Genomic DNA, 22,369 nt, shown 5'->3' on the forward strand with positions numbered 1-22,369 from the left:
ATTTGGTGAGGGTCGTGGCAGATCCTGCCCACGACCTCCGGTTCCTGGCTAAGGTGTGCTTTTCTCTTTGCCAGCTTGGGATCCGGTACCCTGGGTGCCAACCCTTCACCCTGCTGTTTGTATTCTGGGGTCTTGGGGTTCCTTCTTCTTCTCTCTGGGTCCTTCTGACTCCTCTCTCTCTCTCAGACTTGGCCTTGGAGCTGGGCCCAGCCGGAACCACAACTCCCTGTCAGCCCTTCTGGCTGAGCTTCTCTGCTCTGCTCCTCAGGCTAAACTCTGACAGACTGACCCTGATCTAAGATGGTGCCCACCTTATATACTCCCTCTATGTGTGAGCTCAGGTGACCAGCACCCAATGAGCTCCTAGCCTTACCCAGACTGCTCCCCCTATCTGCCCCTACACTACTGGGATGTTCCACCCCCCTCCCACTCCAGCCAGGGACAGACACTGTCGTACCTGCACATATACTGGTGGGAGTACCGTCGGTCTGTCCCCCGGAAATGGGATGTATGTAGTGTATGCAGCTTACTAAGCTCAGTTCCACACTCCATCCTTACCCGGGAGTGGAATACCACACCTCTGGAGTGAGGTGCAATACCCCTGTAGCAGCCGAATCCTCAGGGTGCTACATATCCACCTGACTTCTGCACAACACAACTGATGGTCCCAACCCCATTTATAAGGCAAGAAATCCCACTTGTTAAACCTGACAGGGCACACCTGTGAAGTGAAAACCATTTCCGGTGACTACCTCTTGAAGCTCATCAAGAGAATGCCAAGAGTGTGCAAAGCAGTCATCAAAGCAAAAGGTGGCTACTTTGAAGAACCTAGAATATAAGACATATTTTCAGTTGTTTCACACTTTTTTGTTAAGTATATAATTCCACATGTGTTAATTCATAGTTTTGATGCCTTCAGTGTGAATGTACAATTTTCAAAGTCATGAAAATACAGAAAAATCTTTAAATGAGAAGGTGTGTCCAAACTTTTGGTCTGTACTGTACATGTAATGCAATGTCATTCACATACAGTTGTAAAATCACAGGTCCTGCTCACAGTGTGACTGGGAGGCCTGTGTTTAGCAGACAGCAGATGGCGCTGTGATAAATGTTAGAGCTTCCTATTACTGTACATTATGACTTCTCAGTGGTTTATTTGTGCCATTTCTTTTTTGTGACCCTTCATGTCCTAAGATCAACAGTTCATTCTCACACAATCTCTGAGTACAGATCATTCTGCTGAATGCTGAAATCTGCAACAGTTGGCTCACAACTTCATTTTTCCCAATACATTCACCCACACGAAGGCCAAATTCATCCATTGCCAAGTGGATTATCATTATATTTTGGAAAAAATCATGAGTGCAAAGGTATAGATATACTGACTTCTGAAAGTATGGGATCCTGCAGAGGGCGCTTCCTCAATTAAGGTTCATCAGAAGACAATCCCATTTGGAGATGACTTTGGAGTCCATCACTTGACACTCATTATATTATACTGCAAAGGAGAAGTATTAATCACTTAGACTCCCTGTTGCCCCCATTTTAATGTAACATATTATTTCATTATTCTTACATATTGTATTCGTGAGCAACAAAAGAAATGTATTTCTATTTTGTAGTCTGGTATTTGAGGGGACTTTCCAGCCCCTTATAAAATGTTATCAATAGCTTAGAAAGAAATAAAATAAAAAAACTAGTAAATGTCACGCAAAGGTGAGGGAAGGCACAAGTGTACAACGACAGGAAGGTGGGGAATGGAGCCCAACAACTAGGGAAAGGGGAAGTGGAGACCCCTAGGCAGATCTAATATCACCCGGCCTACCCTATCGTCCCTATATAGGTTCCACACCTATCACCGAGCAGGAACCTAATCTCTGAATGTCCCTAGAGCTGGACCCTAGATAGGGAGGGGACGTGGTGAGCACTAGTCATGCCCGACTACAAACTAAAGACAACAACGTAAACAAACAAAGGGGATACACTTAGCTTGAGCAGACACCAGAGAGATAACACCAACTGTCCTCCAAGGGCACCAGACAAGAAATTAGCCGACTGCTGTGCTCCATGCCTGCTCAGAGGTACATAGAATTATCACCGGCGACTCTCTGGAGAAACTGAGAGTTTTTAACTATGAAAGCAAGTGAGTGTCAATCAGCAGCAGAAGGTGGAGGTAGCAGCTGGGTCCTAAAGGAATAAGGATATAACTGTACTACAGAGATGAGAGTATCAGGAAGGCGTCTGCAATGTCAAGCGCAGCGACCTTCTAAAGCCAGATCCAGAGCAACTGTCTGTCACACCTGACACACCCGTGACAGTAATGCTTAAAGGGAACCTGTAATCGGAAAAAAAGCTATTAACCTGCAGATATGGGATTAATCTGCAGGTTAATAGCGTTCTGAACCTGACTAGCGCTGGAACTTAGAGCCCCGCTGCCGGGAGGAAATTAATTTTATTTCTCCTAGTAAAGTTCAGGTTTCAGCCAAGGGGACGGTGCCGGCACAGGTTCAGTCACTGCTCTGTGTATAAAGAGCTGCAGCTGTAGCCCCCATCACCTCACCCCATGCACTGACTGACAGCCGACAATAATGCTGTCATTCAGTGCCCGTGCATGTCACCAGACCTGTCCATCTGACTCCTCTAATCAAAAACCACTGCACTGTTTTCCTATTGGAGGAGGCCGATGGGCGGCCTGGTCACATTGTCCTCCATCAACATACATTCTGAGGACAAGAGAACTGTGCAGTCTGTGAGGAAGGAGGAGAATCTATAACACTTATATGTTAGTAAGTGCCACAAAATTGTGTCCCACATATTTTAAAATAAAGATAAAAATGGACAACCCCTTTAATTCATTCATTGTAAAATTTGCCATTGGTTCATAGTATTAAAGGGATTTTCCACTACCACATCCTCATGTTTTCCCCTTGTAAAATGATAACACCTATACTTAACTCCGTTGCCAGTGCCGGCGCCATTCCAGTGGTGTCAGCATAGTTTTCCCGGGGATCACGTAACATTGTAATGTCATGCGATCCCTGTGGCCAATCACTCTCCCCGATTTCGGACAAATCACATACATCTGGAGGAAATGAACGCTGCTGCTGCTCTTTCACTTCTTCCGGATGTATGTGATACATCTGAAGGTGGGAAGAGTGTAACAAGCGCTGATTGGCCGCAGAGATCATGTGACATAACAATGTTACGCGATCCCCGGGAAAGCCAGTGCCAACACCACCGGAGTGGTGCTGGCACTGGAGGTGAGTATACATGTTGTTATTTTACAAGGGGGAAACATGAGGATTCAGAAGGGGTTGTCCGAGTAGTGGACAACCCCTTTAAATACATGTTTAGCTATGACTTATATACAAGTGGAATTACTGATGTGTTTATGTGTGTAATCTACATAAGGGCATAGTGCGATGTGATGATAAATGCACTATATTATCTGACCCTCAATATACCATATAGTAGCATAGGTTGCATTTTGTTTGTTTGCTCATGTACTTACCTTACTTTTGCAGAGCAATCAGCAGTTGTTTCGGGCCGACCTAGACTCTGATAAATGGAAGACATACACTGAGTACATAGACCACATGATTTTAGAAGGATTGCGCCAAGTTGTGAAGTGCTCGCTCCAGTACCTAATTGATAACACCAAACCATCATGTAAAAATCTGCCTCTGTTTAAAGTGGATCTTTTCCTTAATGGAAGTGAGATGAGCTTTGCGCCATCCTTGGATCTTCACATCAGTGGCAATTTTTATACCATCATAGAAGGTTTACTTGTGGACACTTTTCGAATTGCATCTTTTATACCTCGTGTTGCTGTGCATCTGGGGAAAACCACTTATCAGGTATTTATGCCACTGTAGAGTGAAATAAAATGAAAAAAAAAATGTTGCCTCTCTGTTGCGGAGCCATTAGCAATTAAAGTATTTGACACCTAATAAGTTTTGTTAAGTCCAAGTGGGTATTATTAGATAGCAATTCATACAGTGAGAAGACATACCCGCCGCCAGTGATAAGAATTTAATAGCACCCACTTGGACTTTTCCAAATTTAAAGAGAACCTTTCATGTCCCAAAATGCGAATAATAATAATTTATATTTTTATAGCGCCAACATATTCCGCAGCACTTTACAATTTTAGGGGGGCTTGAACAGACAAAAAGACATTATAGAATAAGCATAACTCAGATATTAATAGGAGTGAAGGCCCTGCTCGCAAGCTACAATCTATAAGGAAATAGGGGAGACACAAAAGGTAATATGTACATATAGTATAATACAGCCTTAATATACTAAATAGGGTAAGTACTAGTGATGAGCAAGTATTCTCTGTTAACCCTTTCGGCGAGCATGCTCGGGTGCTCGCCGAGTATCTTCAGAGTGCTCGGGTGTTATGTTTTAGTCACTCCGTGCTCATGATATGCGACTGTTTGACAGCTTTAATACATGCGAGAAATGCCTAAGAAACAGGCATTCCTCACATGTATTAAAGCTGTCAAGCAGTCGCAAATCATGAGCACAGAGTGACTAGAACTTAACACCCGAGCACGCCGAAGATACTCAGAAAACACTCGAGCATGCTCATAAATCTCGAGTAACGAGCATGCTCGCTCATCACTAGTAAGTACATAACAGTACATGAACTGGTCCCCTACCAGTATGTGTACAGTACAGACAGAGGCTATTCAATGCATGGATGGTATGAACATGATTTTGAAGAAAATTTTAATATGGACCAAACTGGGACAGTTAGATAAGTGTGTTGAGGTGATAGGCCAGTCTAGAGAAATGGGTTTTTAGGGCACACTCGCTATTAAGATAACCTGCAGATATGGGGTTAATCTGCGGGTCAATAGCGTTCTAAAGCCGTGTGGCCGCTGCACAGGATGTCTGGCTACTGGGAGGAAATTAACTTTATTCCCCCCGGCAGCCCACAGATTTCAGTCATAATGGTGTGGGTTCATTCACCTCTCATTATATAGTCTAGCACAATATGAAAAATTTAGTGAAAGGTCCTCTTTAACATAGAACCCTCTAACTCCATGACCAGATTAATTGCAAAGTCATTCCTTGCCATGAAAATTAACTTACTCACAAAACCCCCATTTCCAGTGATTTTTAAGCCTTGCCACAAAATGACCTGTTTACACAATTTCAGTGACCTTCTCAATTATTCAGGAGAAAGTGTCAACGAGGACAAGGCAGCTGATTGAATTATAAGAGCAGATTGGTTACTTTAAAAGAAACCTTGTGCTTGAAATCATTGTATTCCTATGTTAACCATGGTTACCTTCAAGAAAACACATGCAGACATCATTGCTGTCACGTAGTGACAAGGGACTGTGGGCACCTACCCGATCCCTTGAACTAGGGGCGCCCCAAGTCTATCCCTGTCCCCATGATTACTCCTGAAGGTGGAGACGCCGGGTTCTCATACCTATCTATATTCTTAACTTAACCATTATCTGACCCCTCCTCCACCCAGGAAGGTTAGGGGCTGAAGTGTATAGGAAAACACTAACCAAACAGACCGGGTTAACAGACAAGGATAAAAAAAAACTACAATCATACAAATAGACTCACAAAACAACAGAGTGGGAAACGGGATGTTTAAGAAAGGGAAACCAAATGTGAGAGGATAAGGAAGAACATGCACACCAACTCCACTCAGAAATCTCCACAAAAACTCTCCAACCACCAACTCCAAGCACTGAACTTTCTCCTTCACCACCAAAGCAGGAAGTAAAATTATCACTGGCAACTCCCAAGTGCCAGTGGCGAGCATATATGCCATAGGGGAGTGGCCAACACTGAACAGCTGAGGCAATTTAGGATGGAGAGCTCCAGGAGATCAACTGAACTAATTAACCCTTGCCATGACAATAAGGAAACCTGCACAGTTTAATAGGATGGTGATGCAGTTCTAATAAGTGCAGGAGTTCATGTATCTAGAAGCCACGACCTTCTGGCCCCTCTCTGTCATGGTATTCCCGTGACAATTGCTTTTGCATCAAGATGACTTCAAAGGCAAAGACATTGCTGTTTATAAAATAGTCCCTAAATCAACCATTTATCAGATCATCAAGAGAGAGAGGTTCAATTTCTGTGAAGAAGCTTCAGGACACCCAAGAAAGTCCAGCTAGTGCCAGGGCCATCTGCTGAAGTAGATTCAGCTACAGGATCGGTTAAACACCAGTGCAGAACTTGCCCAAAAATGGCAGCAGGCAGATGTCAGTGCATCTTCAGGCATAGTTAAGTGAAGGCTTTTGGAGGCTGGTGCGGTGTCAAGAAGGGCAGCAAAGAAGCCACTTCTCCCCAACAAAAACATCATGCACAGACAGACATTTTTCTGAAAGTACAGAGATTGCACTGCAACGGATGGGGGTGAAGTTATTTTCTCTAATGAAGCCCCCTTCAAACTGTTTGGAACATCTGGCAAATGACTATCCAGATAAAGAGAGGTGAACGCTATCATGAGTCCTGTGTAATGTCAATAGTAAAGCATTCTGAGACCATTCATGTGTGGGGGCTTTTCATCTATGGAGGGGGCTCACTCACAATTTTACCTAAGAACACTGCCATGAACAAAGAATGGGATCTAAACATCCTTCAAGAGCAACTTCTCCCAAAGATCCAGGAGCAATTTGGTGATGAACAATGCTTTTTCCAGCATGACGGAGACCATGTGACAGGGAAAAAGTAACAATAAAGTGGCTCAGTGCACAAAATATTAACATTTTGGGTCCATGGCAGGAAACGTCACAGATCTCAAGCCCATTGAGAACCTGTGGTCAATGCTCAAAAAGCAGGTGGACAAATAAAACAGAAATTGTGATAAACTCCAAGCACTGATTAGGTAAGAATGGGCGATCATCTGTCAAAATTTAGCCTGAAGCCGATATCCAGCTGCTGGCATTGAATTGTAGAAGTCTTGAAAAATAAGGGTCAACACTGTAACTATTGAGTCTGCATAAACTTAAAAAAAAGGTAAGAAACTTACAAAATGCTTATAATTTCACTTCAGTAACCAGAGAAATATCTGACTAAAGGATCTAAAAACACTTAAGCAGCAAACTATGAAAATCAAAGTTGTATCAGGCTCAAAACTTTTAGCCACAACTGTATTCAGTCCATTTTCATATAGTCTATTGGGTAAAGAAACAGCAAGGAATAAATAACTTCACTGCCATATCTATATTTTTGGAATCGGTCTGCCGTGCATTATATGAATACCATTTCCCATCACCAGGCACAGACTGACTTTGTCGACTCCATGATAAACAGAACATAGACTTATAAGATTGTTATTGTTCACTTCCACTTTAATTCTAATAGTGTCTATATATATTTTTTCAAAAGAATTTTGTTTATTAATATGAATAATATTGTTTTGCTAAAATTTTGACTTTTTCATGTTATTTGGTTCACTTCCCGATGTCAGAAATGAGCAGGAGACTAATGTGTCAAATGTTGCATGGTAATGTCAAATTTAGCTCAAATTTTGACTAGCTATTTATGTAAATAACAAATGGTTACAACATAAATGTATTTGTTCCCTGCCTTTTTTTAAAGAAATACATGAATTGTCTAGAATATGCAACTTTTTTGCAGAAACGCATTCATACTTCACGTCCAAAAGTTTATCCATGACCCATTTTTGATGTCATTTTTAACTCCTTCATAATATATGATGTACATTTACGTCATTTGTTGCGCCCCTGGCTTTGATGCGGGCTGGCACGCCGAGCCCGCATCTTTCCCAGCACATGTTGGCTGATTTATTCAGCCATCATGTGCCTTTAACAGCCGCAAGTGGAGCTCCACCCGTGGCTGTTAACCTGTTAAATGATGCTGTCAATCTCTTACAATGGCATTTAACTCCCGCCGGCAGGGAGCGCATCATTTCACGCAGGGCCAGCTCCCGGTCTTTCTGGGCCCTGGGCGAAAGAGTCTCAGTGGGCCCCTTTAACACATACCACGATTCATGATGCACAGATACCGCAGAGAAATATAGGTATAGTACAATGCCGAAGATTTCACTTCTTACTTTACATGAGTGATTTCTATTGCAAATTCCACAATAGCTCAGAAACCGGCGAATCGCTCCACACAGTATACTGGCCCCCATAAAATGCTCCATACAGGATACTGGCCCCCATAAAATGCTCCATACGGAATACTGGCCCCCATATAACGCTCCATACGGAATACTGGCCCCCATATAACGCTCCATACGGAATACTGGCCCTCATATAACGCTCCATACGGAATACTGGCCCCCATATAACGCTCCATACAGAATACTGGCCCCCATATAACGCTCTATACAGAATACTGGCCCCCATAAAACGCTCCGTACAGAATACTGGCCCCCATATAATGCTCCGTACAGTATACTGGTCCCCTTATAACCCTCCATACAGCATACTGGCCCCCATATAATGCCCCATGCAGGCGGTTCCCCCCCTTATAATGACCCATGCAGGATATCACCCCACATATACCCATATAATGCGCCATGCAGGATGTCACCCCCCTCTCTTTAAAATGTCCCATGCAGGATGTCACCCCCTCTCTTTAAAATGCCCCATGCAGGATGTCACCCCCTCTTTATAATGCCTCATGCAGGATGTCACCCCCCCTTATAATGCCCCATGCAGGATGTCACCCCCCATATAATGCCTCATGCAGGATGTCACCCCCCTCTCTTCAAAATGCACCATGCAGGATGTCACCCCCCTCTTTATAATGCCACATGCAGGATGTCACCCCCCTCTTTATAATGCCCCATGCAGGATGTCACCCCACCATATAATGCCCCATACAGGATGTCACCCCCCATATAATGCCCCATGCAGGATTTCACCCCCCATATAATGCCCCATGCAGGATGTCACCCCCCCATATAATGCCCTATGCAGGATTTCACCCCCCATATAATGCCCCATGCAGAATTTCACCCCCCATATAATGCCCCATGCAGGATTTCATCCCCCATATAATGCCCCATGCAGGATGTCACCCCCCTCAATTTAAAATGCCCCATGCAGGATGTCACCCCCCATATAATGCCCCATGCAGGATGTCACCCCCTTTTTATAATGCCCCATGTAGGATGTCACCCCCCATATAATGCCCCATGCAGGATGTCACCCCCCCTCTTTATAATGCCCCATGCAGGATGTCACCCCCCCATATAATGCCCCATGCAGGATGTCACCCCCCTCTTTATAATGCCCCATGCAGGATGTCATCCCCCCATATAATGCCCCATGCAGGATGTCACCCCCATATAATGCCCCATGCAGGTTTTCACCCCCCATATAATGCCCCATGCAGTAGGTCACCCCCCATATAATGCCCCATGCAGGATGTCACTCTCCCTTATAATGCCCCAAGCAGGATGTCACCCCACCCCCCCTTATAATGCCCCATGCCTCCAAAAAATAAGCCCTAAAAAATAAGCCAGACCCAGATCCCGAAAAGTGAAAACATTACTGGTCTCGGAAATTGGTGACACAGGCGAAGGTTTTTTTTTTATACATTTCTGAACATTTTTCACTGCATCTTCATACTGACCTGGAGAATCATATTGCCAGGTTATGATATGATAAGCACACCCCACCCCTCACCCCTAAAAAAATAAATAAATTGTGAAATTGCACTTTTTTTTGCAATTTCAACGCGCTTAGGATTTTTTTCCCGCTTTCCAGTGCATCACATGATAAAACGACAACTCAAAACTACAACTCGTCCCGCAAAGCACAAGCCCTCATACGGTTATGTGGACGGAAAAATAAAACGTTTTGGCTCTCGGAAGAAGGGGAGGAAAAAAATGAAAGCAATAAAATGGAAAACTGTCCAGAGGTGAAGGGGTTAAGTTCTGGTGTAAGTACTAAAAATTGTATAATAAACACATAAAATATTGGTAAATTTGGCTTGGGCATTTACAACATTTAGATTATTGAAATTTGCACAAAAATTTTGGTGCAAGCACATTGATAAACGTCCACCAATATGTCCTCCACAAATACAGGGAATCTCTGCGTTTATTTTAGTGAAATATGGCATCTAGTCAGTCATTTTCTGGTATACAGCACCACCGCCACCGGTGTGTAAAGCATGAAATGCTAATTAATTCAAAGTAGACCATTTCAGCCTAAAAATGTGGTCAGTATCGGTTATGATTGAATACTCCGCCACTCTGAAAGTTGAATAGTACTTTTTTTTTTCTTCTGTTCTTTGTAGAGACATTTCTACATTTCTCTCTTTATTGGGAAAAAAAAAATAATCACAGTCTTTCACATACAGCTCATTTTTATGTCTTGCATGTAGCTCGACGTTGATGAGATGGAGGAGTTGAAAGAAATGCATGGAGAAATTATGAGAAGGGTGCACTCGACCATTGTTAATGTAAAAGAGTATCAGAGACACTTTAAAAAGTACAGCTATTTGTGGACGGATGATAAAACTGAATTCATGAAGCAGTTCCTCCAGTACGGCCGCTTTCTTAGCACCGAGGAGATGGAATTGTATGCAGATTATGAACTGCAGGAATGTTCTCCGCAGTTAGAGCACTTCAAGAAACAGGTAAAGCGCTGCAGAAACAAAATGACTCAATTTGAATTGTCATCCAGTGGAAAATATTATGTCTTCTCGCCGATATACACGGGTAACCGCCGCCCTGAAGCTGAACATCATCTCTCTGTTTTAACTGGAAAACCATCATATACCAAAATGTATATAACCCCTGTTCTTCTGAGTAATTGGTATTAAATGAAGAAGAACAGAGTGAGGAATAGTAAGATGGATGTTGGAGAAGACATTTTCAACCTTTGTTCCAGGAGAATTGTTTGCTACCGTTCATTGTCTCCGTAAAGTGGAGATTTATAGGGTTAGGTCTGGGTGGCGGTTGCTTCTTTAAAGGCAAACTGAAGCTGCAACGTGGACGTCCTAAGATTGCGGTGGCGTATTGTCTTTAATTTCTTAAAAAAGCCATTTAATTTCTTTCCTGAAAACAAGATGATCTCCCGTGAGCAAAAATCTTTAGAGGTGTTTTACAGGTTCTTTGCCTCCATGCCATTTATGAAACCATCAGCTTCTTCGTGTCTCGTCATCTGCTTCTATGGTTTGGGATCTGAGAGGTAGTGTCACTTTCTTCAGAAAGCACCATGAAGTCATTCTGTGCAAGACGTGTGGTCATCATCATGCGTTGGTGGAAAAAGTTAGGACTCTGTCTACATAATGCTACCAAATAAGCTTGAGATCATGTAAGAAACATACGTTAGGTAGCAGTGGTAAAAGGCCCCCAAAAGTGATTAATGGACCCTCTAATTTCACATGTAGGCACAGAAGTTTTTGGATTCACGAGAATCCATCAGAAAAAAATGATGGCACTTTGGATGCCATATTGCTTCTCTATGACAATAGCTCTGTTCAAGTGGAATACAATAAGGTAGTACATGGCTCTACTGTGTGCATAAGGCTTTATATAATATTGCCATATAGTTTACATATTAAATAGGACCTAGCACCACTTTTCTTTGGCCATAATATAAAAATAGGGGCAGGTCTTCTATATATCGATAGGGGTTACTACTTTTACTTTTATAAATTGCTTTATAGGAAAATTATTGCCCCCAAGCCGTCATTCATAGAAATCCCACACACAGATATAGGGACAGATTTACTATGATTAGCTAATTTTTAACAAATAAAGTTGCATTCTGTAGCGCTATAGCATGTAAACATGAAATATATGAAATATGAATTGCATTACTGCTATAGATAATAAGATAAAATGGAGACACTTAGCTCAAAATTTGGCCAGTTCATGAATGCCCAGCAGCCAATGACAAGGCGTTCTCCTATTGCTGGGGACCTATCGTAGTGTATCGTAGTCCTCTCCTAGGCTGAAACCTGTATTTAGATGGGTAGGATGGAAACTGCTGCAGTTAAAACCGCCACAGACAGTGCAAACAGTCTGAAAATAAGAGAATTTTATAAAAATGGCTCCTGTGGTTTGCTAAATTGCATCTTTGGACTGTCTAGTCTAAGTGTACACCACCTATTAGTTGGCTTACTTTGTGGCCAAAATGTTCACTCACCGTGTGGCATCTCAGACCACGTTCCTTTCCTGTGAAGTCATATCCCCTTTCCAAAAAAACGATATGTCAGTGTCGAGTGAGCAGGAAAAAATGTCTGAAACACCTAACATATGTGGTGCAAGCCATGTAAACTAGTTATCTTCGTCACACATTACGACAGAATTCTGTCATATTTAGCTTAGTGAATCTTCCATAGATTCTACTTTTACTAATAGCGGGGATGCACTCTCTTTTTGGGGGCTCCTGAAAGCATACTTGATAGCAGGAAGGACATTGGGGCTCTGTGATGGCACACAGAGCGAATTCTAAAAAAATATCGTTCAGGGGGATTGGCATACATCTCATAGTGGAGTATCTGTTATTAGGTGGTCCGCATTTCCAATGTTTTTCCACTGATTCCTTGTGCTTTATGTATTATTGAATATTGATTTATGTTTCTTCAGATCAATATTTATGAGTCACTTTATGATGAAATTGGGGAGTTTGAAGATGAATGGACATTTAATGGGTGTCTCCTCGTAGATATGAGACCTTTTAAAATCTCTCTGATGAATGCCGTAAAGAGATGGAGCTGGATGTTTAAAGACCACTTAGTAAATCACGTTACATGCAGGTAACATCCGTGTTTCTATTTTTGCTACCTATTTAGGGCTTTGGACTAATATATCTAATGCAAGTTCAGGACCAATCCTTTTGATCCTTGTCAATAAAGTTTCTGCATGTGCCGCTGACAATCATAATGTGCTCACTGATGGAGGGGCACGTGACCAGACACTTTCATCAGCCTGTTCCAAAATAAAACATAGTTCATGGGAAACTGTCTCGATAGATGGCAGTGGTTACTTTCCCGTCTAGAAGCGGGCTCGTTAAGGACAGCAGTCCCTTTTTAGTCCATGGAAAAAGCTTTATTGACAAGGGGTCAGTGCATTGAATTATAAGAATAAATTCCTAGATCATTGACCCATCAACCGGTACGGTGTTGAAACAAGTTTGGGACAATAAGGAACCATTTTGGAACACAAAAGGCTTCTCGTTTACCACAGCGCAGCCCATTTAACATGATACCATCCTCTTCTACTACAGAACATTGACCCGTCTACAAAAGTCTACTGAGCAAAATGGATAATACTTTTAATTTTAGGAAAGGCGGAACCCTTGTAATTAATTAATGAAGTAACAATGAAAACATCATGCAGTAGAGATTTCTAAGGAACACAGAGGTTTTTTTTAAGACTCTTTTCGAGTGGGGCCGCCCCGAAAAACTACAAAAAGATCGCTCAACAATGCATGAAAAACTCTCTATTCATTTCTATTGACAACAACTTGCTGTTCATATGTTCAGTCTTTTGAGCATTTTTATTGGCTTCAGGTAATCAAAAATGCCAAGCATTTTAAAAAAAGCGATCTATAACCTTTTCAGGCATCTTCTGCTATGAATCTGCTCCATACTTTACAATAGAAGTCAATGTGAAGCCTACAAAAACACCACAATGACCACTCGAAGGGTACATGCACACTGAGCTTTGTTTAGGTGGTCAAAAATGATCAATCCCGATTTCCCCACATTACCTCTGGAAAATGATGACCTACCGATCATACTAACAATAAGTGAAGTAACTTACCATCCAATTGTGAGATTTGGTGACGTTAATGCAGCAGCCTGTGATTGTGTGTGGTCAAGTTCAGGAAGAAACAAGCAGTTGTGCGAATCACCATTGCTTGAATGAAAGAATTTTCCTGAGATCAAAAGAAAATTGCTTCAATTGCAAGAAATGTAATAAAAAACAAAATAACCAATATTTTTCTTATAAATCCACCGCTGCTTCCCAAGGTTCCCGTTGGTCATTACTACACTGCACTGCATCGCCATCTACCCACCTGACCACTGCAGTCAATCATTAGCCTCAGCAGTGTAAGGCACACAGTTTACCAAGGCCAGTGATTGGTTGTTTACTCCTGTTTAAATTCTAATGATATTTTTCTTTTCCAAACTAAAAATGCCAGAAATTTCTTCATTTTGCTATTAATTCTCAGTGTTAACGAACTTGATGAATTTATTCAAAATACCGAGAAAGGCTTCTCCAAGAAAGTAAAGGGTGAAGACTATGATGTGCTTGTGGAAACTATGGGTCATCTGATGGCAATTCGGGATAGACCTTCCACTGAGGAGCATTTCAGATATCTTAAATCTACAGCTGAGCTTCTGAGAACCTACGGACAGCAATTACCCGACCATATCTATACACAGCTAGAAGTAAGTGGGCGACTTTTACTTTTAGATTTAACAAAAGAATACAAATCACTTCCAGCACTATATTTATTATTAACAGTATTTATTCAATTTACACTTTAAAATATGTAGCAGTGTATACAGTTTCTGATTCCATCCTTTAAAGGGAACCCTCACCCTTTTGAGCATTTCAAGTTAATAATATGAGCATACAGGTTATATAGCTGAAATTAGTCACCTGTATGCCTCCTTGATGATGACTTGTTTAGTAAAAATCATCTTTAATAGCTTCGATCTTACAGGCTATGGCGCGTATGCTGCCCGGAAGATAAGACTGCCTCCGGTCTTCATTATGCAAGATTTCTCCTCCCCTTCTCTTCAGATGTCCCCTTTGATGTCATGTGCTTGGCCGGAAATCCCGCGCCTGCGCATTCTGCATGGCATCGCTCCTCTGCACTGGGTGGAAGTCACCTTCACTGTATGCCGGAGATCACTGGCACCGGAAGTTACAGTGACACTCCGGCGCCTGCGCACATCAAAATTGAAGACAGCACCCACAGAAGGGCGGAAAGATCAAAGCTATAAAAGATGATTTTTACTAAACAAGGCATCATCAAGGAGGCATACAGGTGACTAATTTCATCTGTATACAACCTGTATGCCCATATTATTAACTCGAAAAAGCTCAAAAGGGTGAGAGAATCCCTTTAATTTGGTTTCCATGCATCTACTCCAATAGTATGAATAATTTGGTAAATGTCCTTTCATGCTTAGGCCAACCATTAACGGCATATTGTTTTCAATGGGATCCACCAACAGTGTAAAGGTCCTGATATTAGATAAACGATGGCTGTTTGCTCCTTTGGTCAACACCTGACCCTACTATGTGTGTATATATATATATATTTTTATATATATATATATATATATATATATATATATATATATATATATATATATATATATATATATACACATACACATGTGCTCAGCATAAATGAGTACACCCCCTTTGAAAGGTAAGATTTTAAACAATAACTAAGTGAACACGAGAACAATTTCCAACATTTTGACAAGACTGAGTTTCATAGAATATTTTTGTAACCCCTAACATAAAGGTAAGGTTAATACTATAACTTTCATTACAAAATCTTCAGTTTTACTCAAATTAGTTGATGCAAAGATGAATACACCCTACATCAAATACTAATACATCTAGTATTTTGTATGACCTCCATGATTTTTAAGGAAAGCACCAAGAATTCTAGGTATGGAATGAACAAGTTGGCATAACAATGTCACGTAATCCCTGGGAGAGCCAGTGCTGACACCACTGGAACAGCGGCGGACCCAGAGGTGAGTATAGGTGTTATTATTTTACTGGAGAGATACATAGGGATTCGGAAGGGGTTGTCTGAGTAGTGGACAACCCCTTTAATATTGGGCAAAAAAAAGAAAGAAAGGATATCAATTTGCTATGTAAGTGCTCTGGCCTCATCAGTTCTAGGAGATCTATTTAACAATGTATGCACTCTGTAATATGAAATCTGGCTACAGATCTATTTGAAAGCAATTCTGAATGTTAAAATATATAATGGAATTCCTGAAATTTTGGGAGGACACAGAAAAGGTGAATTTAAATGGTGAGACGACTACATGTATTTTTTTTACCCCAGATTAACTGTGTTAAATGTAATGACTCCTGGAATGACTCTTTAATTATTCATAGAAATGATAGACAATTGTTAATTGTATGTAGTGATACTCCGTACACAAAAATAGTCATTTTCTCTCGGTGTCAATCCTACCCAGAAATAAAGATTAAATCCTCCATGATGCAGTTACCACACAAAACATTGAAATCATTCATATTCTCAGTGTGATCCAAAGTGTATTTATTCAAAATACCCTTTTCTTCAATCTCGTGCTCGTCTCCCATGTTTCACTCGTATTTTAAGTTGGTGACAATACATTCAACACTTTTAAAATGTCACTTTTTTTTATTTTTTTTATATCATGAAACATGATGGACAAATTTCAAATGATATGGAAAGCAGCTAAGCGGAAAATCCACATGTAATACAAGCATTAAAATTCCCTTGCCTAAATATCTCAACCCATGGGCAGAAACACAAGCTAGCCCTGGAGAGGAGAAGAATACCTCGTTAGGAGCCTGGGTTATTTTACTAATTATTTCAAATTGCTTTAAATTGTATGGGCTCAATTTTACTACTGAGTTAAGCCTTGTGTAAAGCTTTTTTTTTGTGTAGTAAGGGAGAAAGGTTTTTGATGTCTAATTTCTTTGCAAATATACAGACCTATGCTGTGCGGCTAACTTAGTGACTGACCTTTGAAACTGATTACTTGCTTTTGAATTCAGATCTCTGTCATAGCGATTAAATGCCTCCCGTGAAAACATGTTCCACTATGGTAATATTCTTTCAAAAAGCTGAATTTCGAGAATTGGTGATTCCCTTCCTCTCCCCTGCACAATTGTACTGTCTCATTTGTATTCACCTTCAATCCAATGCCAAATGCAAATCACAAAAGGTACAGGGCAAAAAAATTGCAGTTGCAGAAAGAAAAAAATAGAAAGTATATAATATCAAAAAAATAATAAAAAAAAATATTTTATATTGTATATTTTTGTATGTGTTTGTGTTTATGTATAGTAAATTTTTTTAATAGTTTATTTTTTTTATCTACATGCGTGAATGAATGAATAAATGTATTAAACAATTAATTTTAATGGGTTGTCCACTTTTATATTTCATTAGTCCATAGGCGTGCCTTGTTTAAAAGAAGAAAAATAGCTTTGCACACTGAGCGCTACTGCAGCGCTGACTCTCTACATCTTCTTCGGTATTCAGCTGCAGAGGTGACATCACATCTAAAGCAGGTGACCATTGTAGCCTATCACTGGGCTCATCTGTGATGCAGGGGTGACAGCAAAAAACTGTTGAGCCCAGTGATTGGCTGGAGCTGTGACGTGCTGTAGACATGTCATCACCACTTTGTCACGCCAGGTGTGGGAAAGACTTAGTGCAACACAAAGGGAAGAGGGAAAGGGAGCCCAGACTCTAGGGAAAGGGGGAAGGGGAGACCTCCTAGTCTGGTCTAGTTTCACCCTGTCCCAACCACCGTCCCTATATTGGCTCTTCACCAATCGCCATACGCGTGCCTCGCCCTGACTTTTCCTGTCGTATGGCTAAGGCTAGGGATGGGGGGAGATGAGCACTGGTCGATCTCCACTAAACTCTATAGACAACAAGGGTAGACAAACAGGGGGAAATTGCTTAGCTTTAGACGACTCCAAACAAATGTGCACACGGCCTCAAGTTCCAGAGAGGACGAAGTACTGCTCTTGCTAAGCTTCACAAGTAGAAATGAATATAGCCAGCATCTCCCTCTCAGACACACCAGGTATTTATACACCCAGGCCAGGGAGCTAATTAGCCAGAGGGAGGTAGCCTCTGGGTCCTAGAGACAGCCAGACTCTAAAAAGATGTCTGTAATGCCAAATGTAGAGATCTCCTGCAACCAACTGCAGGGCGACTGTCTGTCACCTCTGACACACCTGTGACACACTGCAATTGTGGTAGCAAAGACTGGTCTGGAAGCAAAAAGGCACTGCAACAATGTTCTGTAATTAAAGCTAATCTTTTTAACATTTAAAGGGAACCTGTCATGTGAAAAAATGCTATTAACCTGCAGATATGGGGTTAATCTGCAAGTTGATAGCATTCTGACACTGTGCGGCCACCCCACTGAAAGCCTGACTACCGGGAGGAATTGAATGTAATTCCTCCTGCCACCCTGCGGCTTTCAGTCATATAGGCGCTGCCCGTGCGCCTTCAGTCACGGCTCAGTATACATCCCCTGGCAAAAATTATGGAATCACCGGGCTCGGAGGATGTTCAGTCAGCTGTTTAATGTTGTTGAAAAAAAGCAGATCACAGACATGGCACAAAACTAAAGTAATTTCAAATGGCAACTTTAGGGCTTTAAGAAGCTCTAAAAGAAATCAAGATTAAAAATGTGGTACTCAGTAAGGGTAATTTCTTTCAGACCAAGCAGAGAGAAAAAATTATGGAATCACTCAATTCTGAGGAAAAAATTATGGAATCATGAAAAACAAACACACAAAAGAACACTCCAATGCATCACTAGTATTTTGTTGCACCACCTCTGGCTTTAATAACAGCTTGCAGTCTCTGAGGCATGGACTTAATGAGTGACAAACAGTACTCTTCATCAATCTGGCTCCAACTTTCTCTGATTGCTGTTGCCAGATCAGCTTTGTAGGTTGGAACCTTGTCATTGACAATTTTCTTCAAATTCCACCAAAGATTTTCAATTGGATTGAGATCTGGACTATTTGCAGGCCATGACATTGACATTATGTGTCTTCTTTCAAGGAATGTTTTCACAGTTTTTGCTCTATGGCAGGATGCATTATCATCTTGAAAAATGATGTCATCATCCCCAAACATCCTTTCAATTGATGGGATAAGAAAATTGTCCAAAATATCAATGTAAACTTGGGCATTTATTGAAGATGTAATGACATCCATCTCCCCAGTGCCTTTACCTGACATGCAGCCCCATATCATCAATGACTATGGAAATTTGCATGTTCTCTTCATGCAGTCATCTTTATAAATCTCATTGGAACGGCACCAAACAAAAGTTCCAGCATCATCACCTTGCCCAATGCAGATTCGTGATTCATCACTGAATATGACTTTCATCCAGTCATCCAGAGTCCACGATTGCTTTTCCTTAGCCCATTGTAACCTTGTTTTTTTTTGTTTAGGTGTTAATGATGGCTTATGTTTAGCTTTTCTATAAGTAAATCCCATTTCCTTTAGGCGGTTTCTTACAGTTCGGTCACAGATATTGACTCCAGTTTCTTCCCATTCGTTCCTCATTTGTTTTGTTGTGCATTTCCTGTTTTGGAGACATATTGCTTTAAGTTTCCGGTCTTGACGCTTTGATGTCTTCCTTGGTCTGCCAGTATGTTTGCCTTTAACAACCTTCCCATGTTGTTTGTATTTGGTCCAGATTTTAGACACAGCTGACTGTGAACAACCAACATCTTTTGCAACATTGCGTGATGATTTACCTTCTTTTAAGAGTTTGATAATCCTCTCCTTTGTTTCAATTGACATCTCTCGTGTTGGAGCCGTGATTCATGTCAGTCCACTTGGTGCAACAGCTCTCCAAGGTGTGATCACTCCTTTTTAGATGCAGACTAACGAGCAGATCTAATTTGATGCAGGTGTTAGTTTTGGAAATGAAAATTTACAGGGTGATTCCATAATTTTTTCCTCAGAATTGAGTGATTCCATAATTTTTTCCCTCTGCTTGGTCTGAAAAAAATTACCCTTACTGAGTACCACATTTTTAATCTTGATTTCTTTTAGTGTTTCTTAAAGCCCTAAAGTTGGCATTTGAAATGACTTTAGTTTTGTGCCATGTCTGTGATCTGCTTTTTTTCAACAACATTAAACAACTGAATGAACATCCTCCAAGCCCGGTGATTCCATAATTTTTGCCACGGTTTGTATAGTGAGCGGTGGCTGTAACCATTCCCTGACACTTACTGAAAGCCGATTCTGTACTGATAGTTCATTTCCTCCCAGTAGCCGGACAGATTTTGAATGCTATTATTCTACAGATTGACCCCATATCTGCAGGTTAATTGCGTTTCTTCACATGACAGGTTCCCTTTAAATATAGCAAGCTTGAAGCCTGAAGACTATCTAAATTTAAAAGTGGACAACTCCTTTAATACAACAAGTAAGATCAGATAACATTAGCTAGAAAGTTTCTCACTGTAATGGCTTCTATACATGGCTGTAAATATATGACTATTGTCAGGGGCGGACAGAACATTGGTGCAACCTGTGCAACTACACAGGTACCCAAGAGGTAAGGGAACCACTTCTTCCTCAAAAGCAGGTGGAATTGTGCATTATGATGAGATAATGGACTGCAAATGTCCCATATACTGTTCTTGCACAGGGACCTCTGCTGTCTGTGTCTGCCACTGGCTACTGTACTGAGGTACAGTGTAAAACTGTTGTGTGCATGGAATCTAAGAGCCTTGTGTGCTGCCATAAGGTGCCCTGATATAGTACGGCAATGTTGCAATGCTTCTAAATTGGAGAGCAGCTACATGCTCTCCACTTTTTAATCCAAGCCAACTCCCCCGCCAAAAACAAACAAACAACCCCATAGTTTGCATGAATGCAGTATGATCTTTGTTTTGGGCAGCCAATGCAGTACAATGCACTTCTCTACTAATACAATTCTTTCACTGAATATTTATTGACAAGAATTAATATTCCAATTTAATACAACCCAAATTCCCAAAATGTTGGGACGCTGTGTAAAATATAAAGAAAACAGGAATGCAAAGATTTGAGAAATCCCAGATAGCCATATTTTATTCATAACAGAACGCAGACCAGAATATCTATCTATACGTGTGTTACCTTTCATCGCAATCTGGCCTGTGATGTTGAGATGACTGCAGAGAAGTCATCTCTAGAGAACCAGAAGTGTGAGTCTGTTGTAAGAGTAGCTCAGTGACTGGTGTGAAAAAATGAAAGATGACTACCAAAAAGTAGAAAATATATATAAAATGTATTTACTTAGTATTAAAGTACTAGTAAACCTGCCACCATGTAGTCTTTCATATTCATGAGCTCTGTATGACCACACCCCCACCACTGATTGGTGAATTTTTGCCTTTCTTAGCTTTCTGCCTATGCACAGTGTACACAGAAAGCTGACAATCAGTGGTGTGGGCGGGGTTATACAGAGCTCAGCATTCAGAGAACTGCTAGATATGCAGAAGATAAAACTGTGACTGTATCAAAACTGCAGCAAAAGGCCCAGTAAGTGATACATCGCTGGAATTAGGGTCTCTTCCCTTAAATTATGCTGCTCTCAGACATGATAGAAAAAAAACTAGCTACAGATTCCCTTTAAATAGTTGGCCATTTTCTGAGGATAGATTTGACTTTAAGGGCTCATTCACACATACGATTTTCCCACGTACGAAAAAAATGGACCAATTATTCTGATCAGAGTTTGATCAGAGTGTGGTCCAAGTGTCATCAGTTTTTCTCGAACGTGGAGAGAAAAAAGAAAAGTTTCTCCACCTTCTCCATTCTGTCTGAAAATTGGATGTCATCCGAGTACGATCCAATTTTTTCATGGACCCACTGACTTGTATTACCAATTTTGATCCGACCCTCGCATCCAAATTGGATATGACTCCGATATGTCCTGCGGAAAATATTGGACATGTGCCCAGCCTCATAAAATATTCTAGGTACGAGTGTTATCCGTGAAAACCAGAAAATCGGACGTGTGAACTCGCCCTTAGGGATATATTCCAGTCTATAACATCCAGAATAACAACGATAACACTACAAAAATAAAAACATATTCTTTTTTTTTTCTAACAATTTTTCATTTTTTTGTCGATATATGGCACACGCTGCTGTAATCTTCAGTCCACATTATTGATTCTGACTGCAGAATAGACCCAGGTAAACTATCTGCTTCTTTCCATTCTTAGGAATTGCCAGAGAGGTGGAAAAATCTGAAAAAGATTGCATTCATAGTAAAGCATGAAGTGTCTCCTCTGCAGGCAAATGAAGTATCTGTTATCAGGAGGAAATGTGTCCTTTTCGAGGTGAGATCAGTTCTGTTCTCTGAAGCAAATGATTTTTCTCTTTTTTTGTTCCGATAACAGGCTGCAGCTAAGCTTCACTGAACTGAGAAATTGTAAACTCTTAGAAAAAAGGGTGTCTAAAGATAACAATTCAATGTTTCTTGGTAATGCACTCTGGATGGATCTGATAATTTAAAGCCCACTTCAGTAAAATGCTAGTGAAGCCCCGCGTGTCTTTTATCTTCAATTATGTCTAATCTTTTTCCAATTCAAACACTGCATAACTCTTGTAAGATCAAAATATAGATTTTAAATATTTTCATTCTGCAG

The 22,369-nt window shown here is 40.9% G+C and overlaps 1 protein-coding gene across 1 annotated transcript in view; it reads left to right on the forward strand.

Annotated features, from left to right (window-relative positions):
- The window catches only part of LOC141161707 (dynein axonemal heavy chain 11-like), a 1,128,345-nt gene that overhangs the window by 7,178 nt on the left and 1,098,798 nt on the right, over positions 1-22,369 (forward strand). Inside the window, exons 4-8 of the mRNA XM_073646926.1 lie at positions 3,525-3,857; positions 10,348-10,602; positions 12,563-12,732; positions 14,154-14,373; positions 21,944-22,060. Coding sequence (XP_073503027.1) covers positions 3,525-3,857; positions 10,348-10,602; positions 12,563-12,732; positions 14,154-14,373; positions 21,944-22,060 — 1,095 coding nt within the window. The remainder of the gene's footprint in view (positions 1-3,524; positions 3,858-10,347; positions 10,603-12,562; positions 12,733-14,153; positions 14,374-21,943; positions 22,061-22,369) is intronic.

Source organism: Phyllobates terribilis, unplaced genomic scaffold, assembly GCF_046119375.1.
Source record: "Phyllobates terribilis strain yellow unplaced genomic scaffold, ASM4611937v1 Scaffold_9__5_contigs__length_417890890, whole genome shotgun sequence".
Classification (NCBI taxonomy): domain Eukaryota; kingdom Metazoa; phylum Chordata; class Amphibia; order Anura; family Dendrobatidae; genus Phyllobates; species Phyllobates terribilis.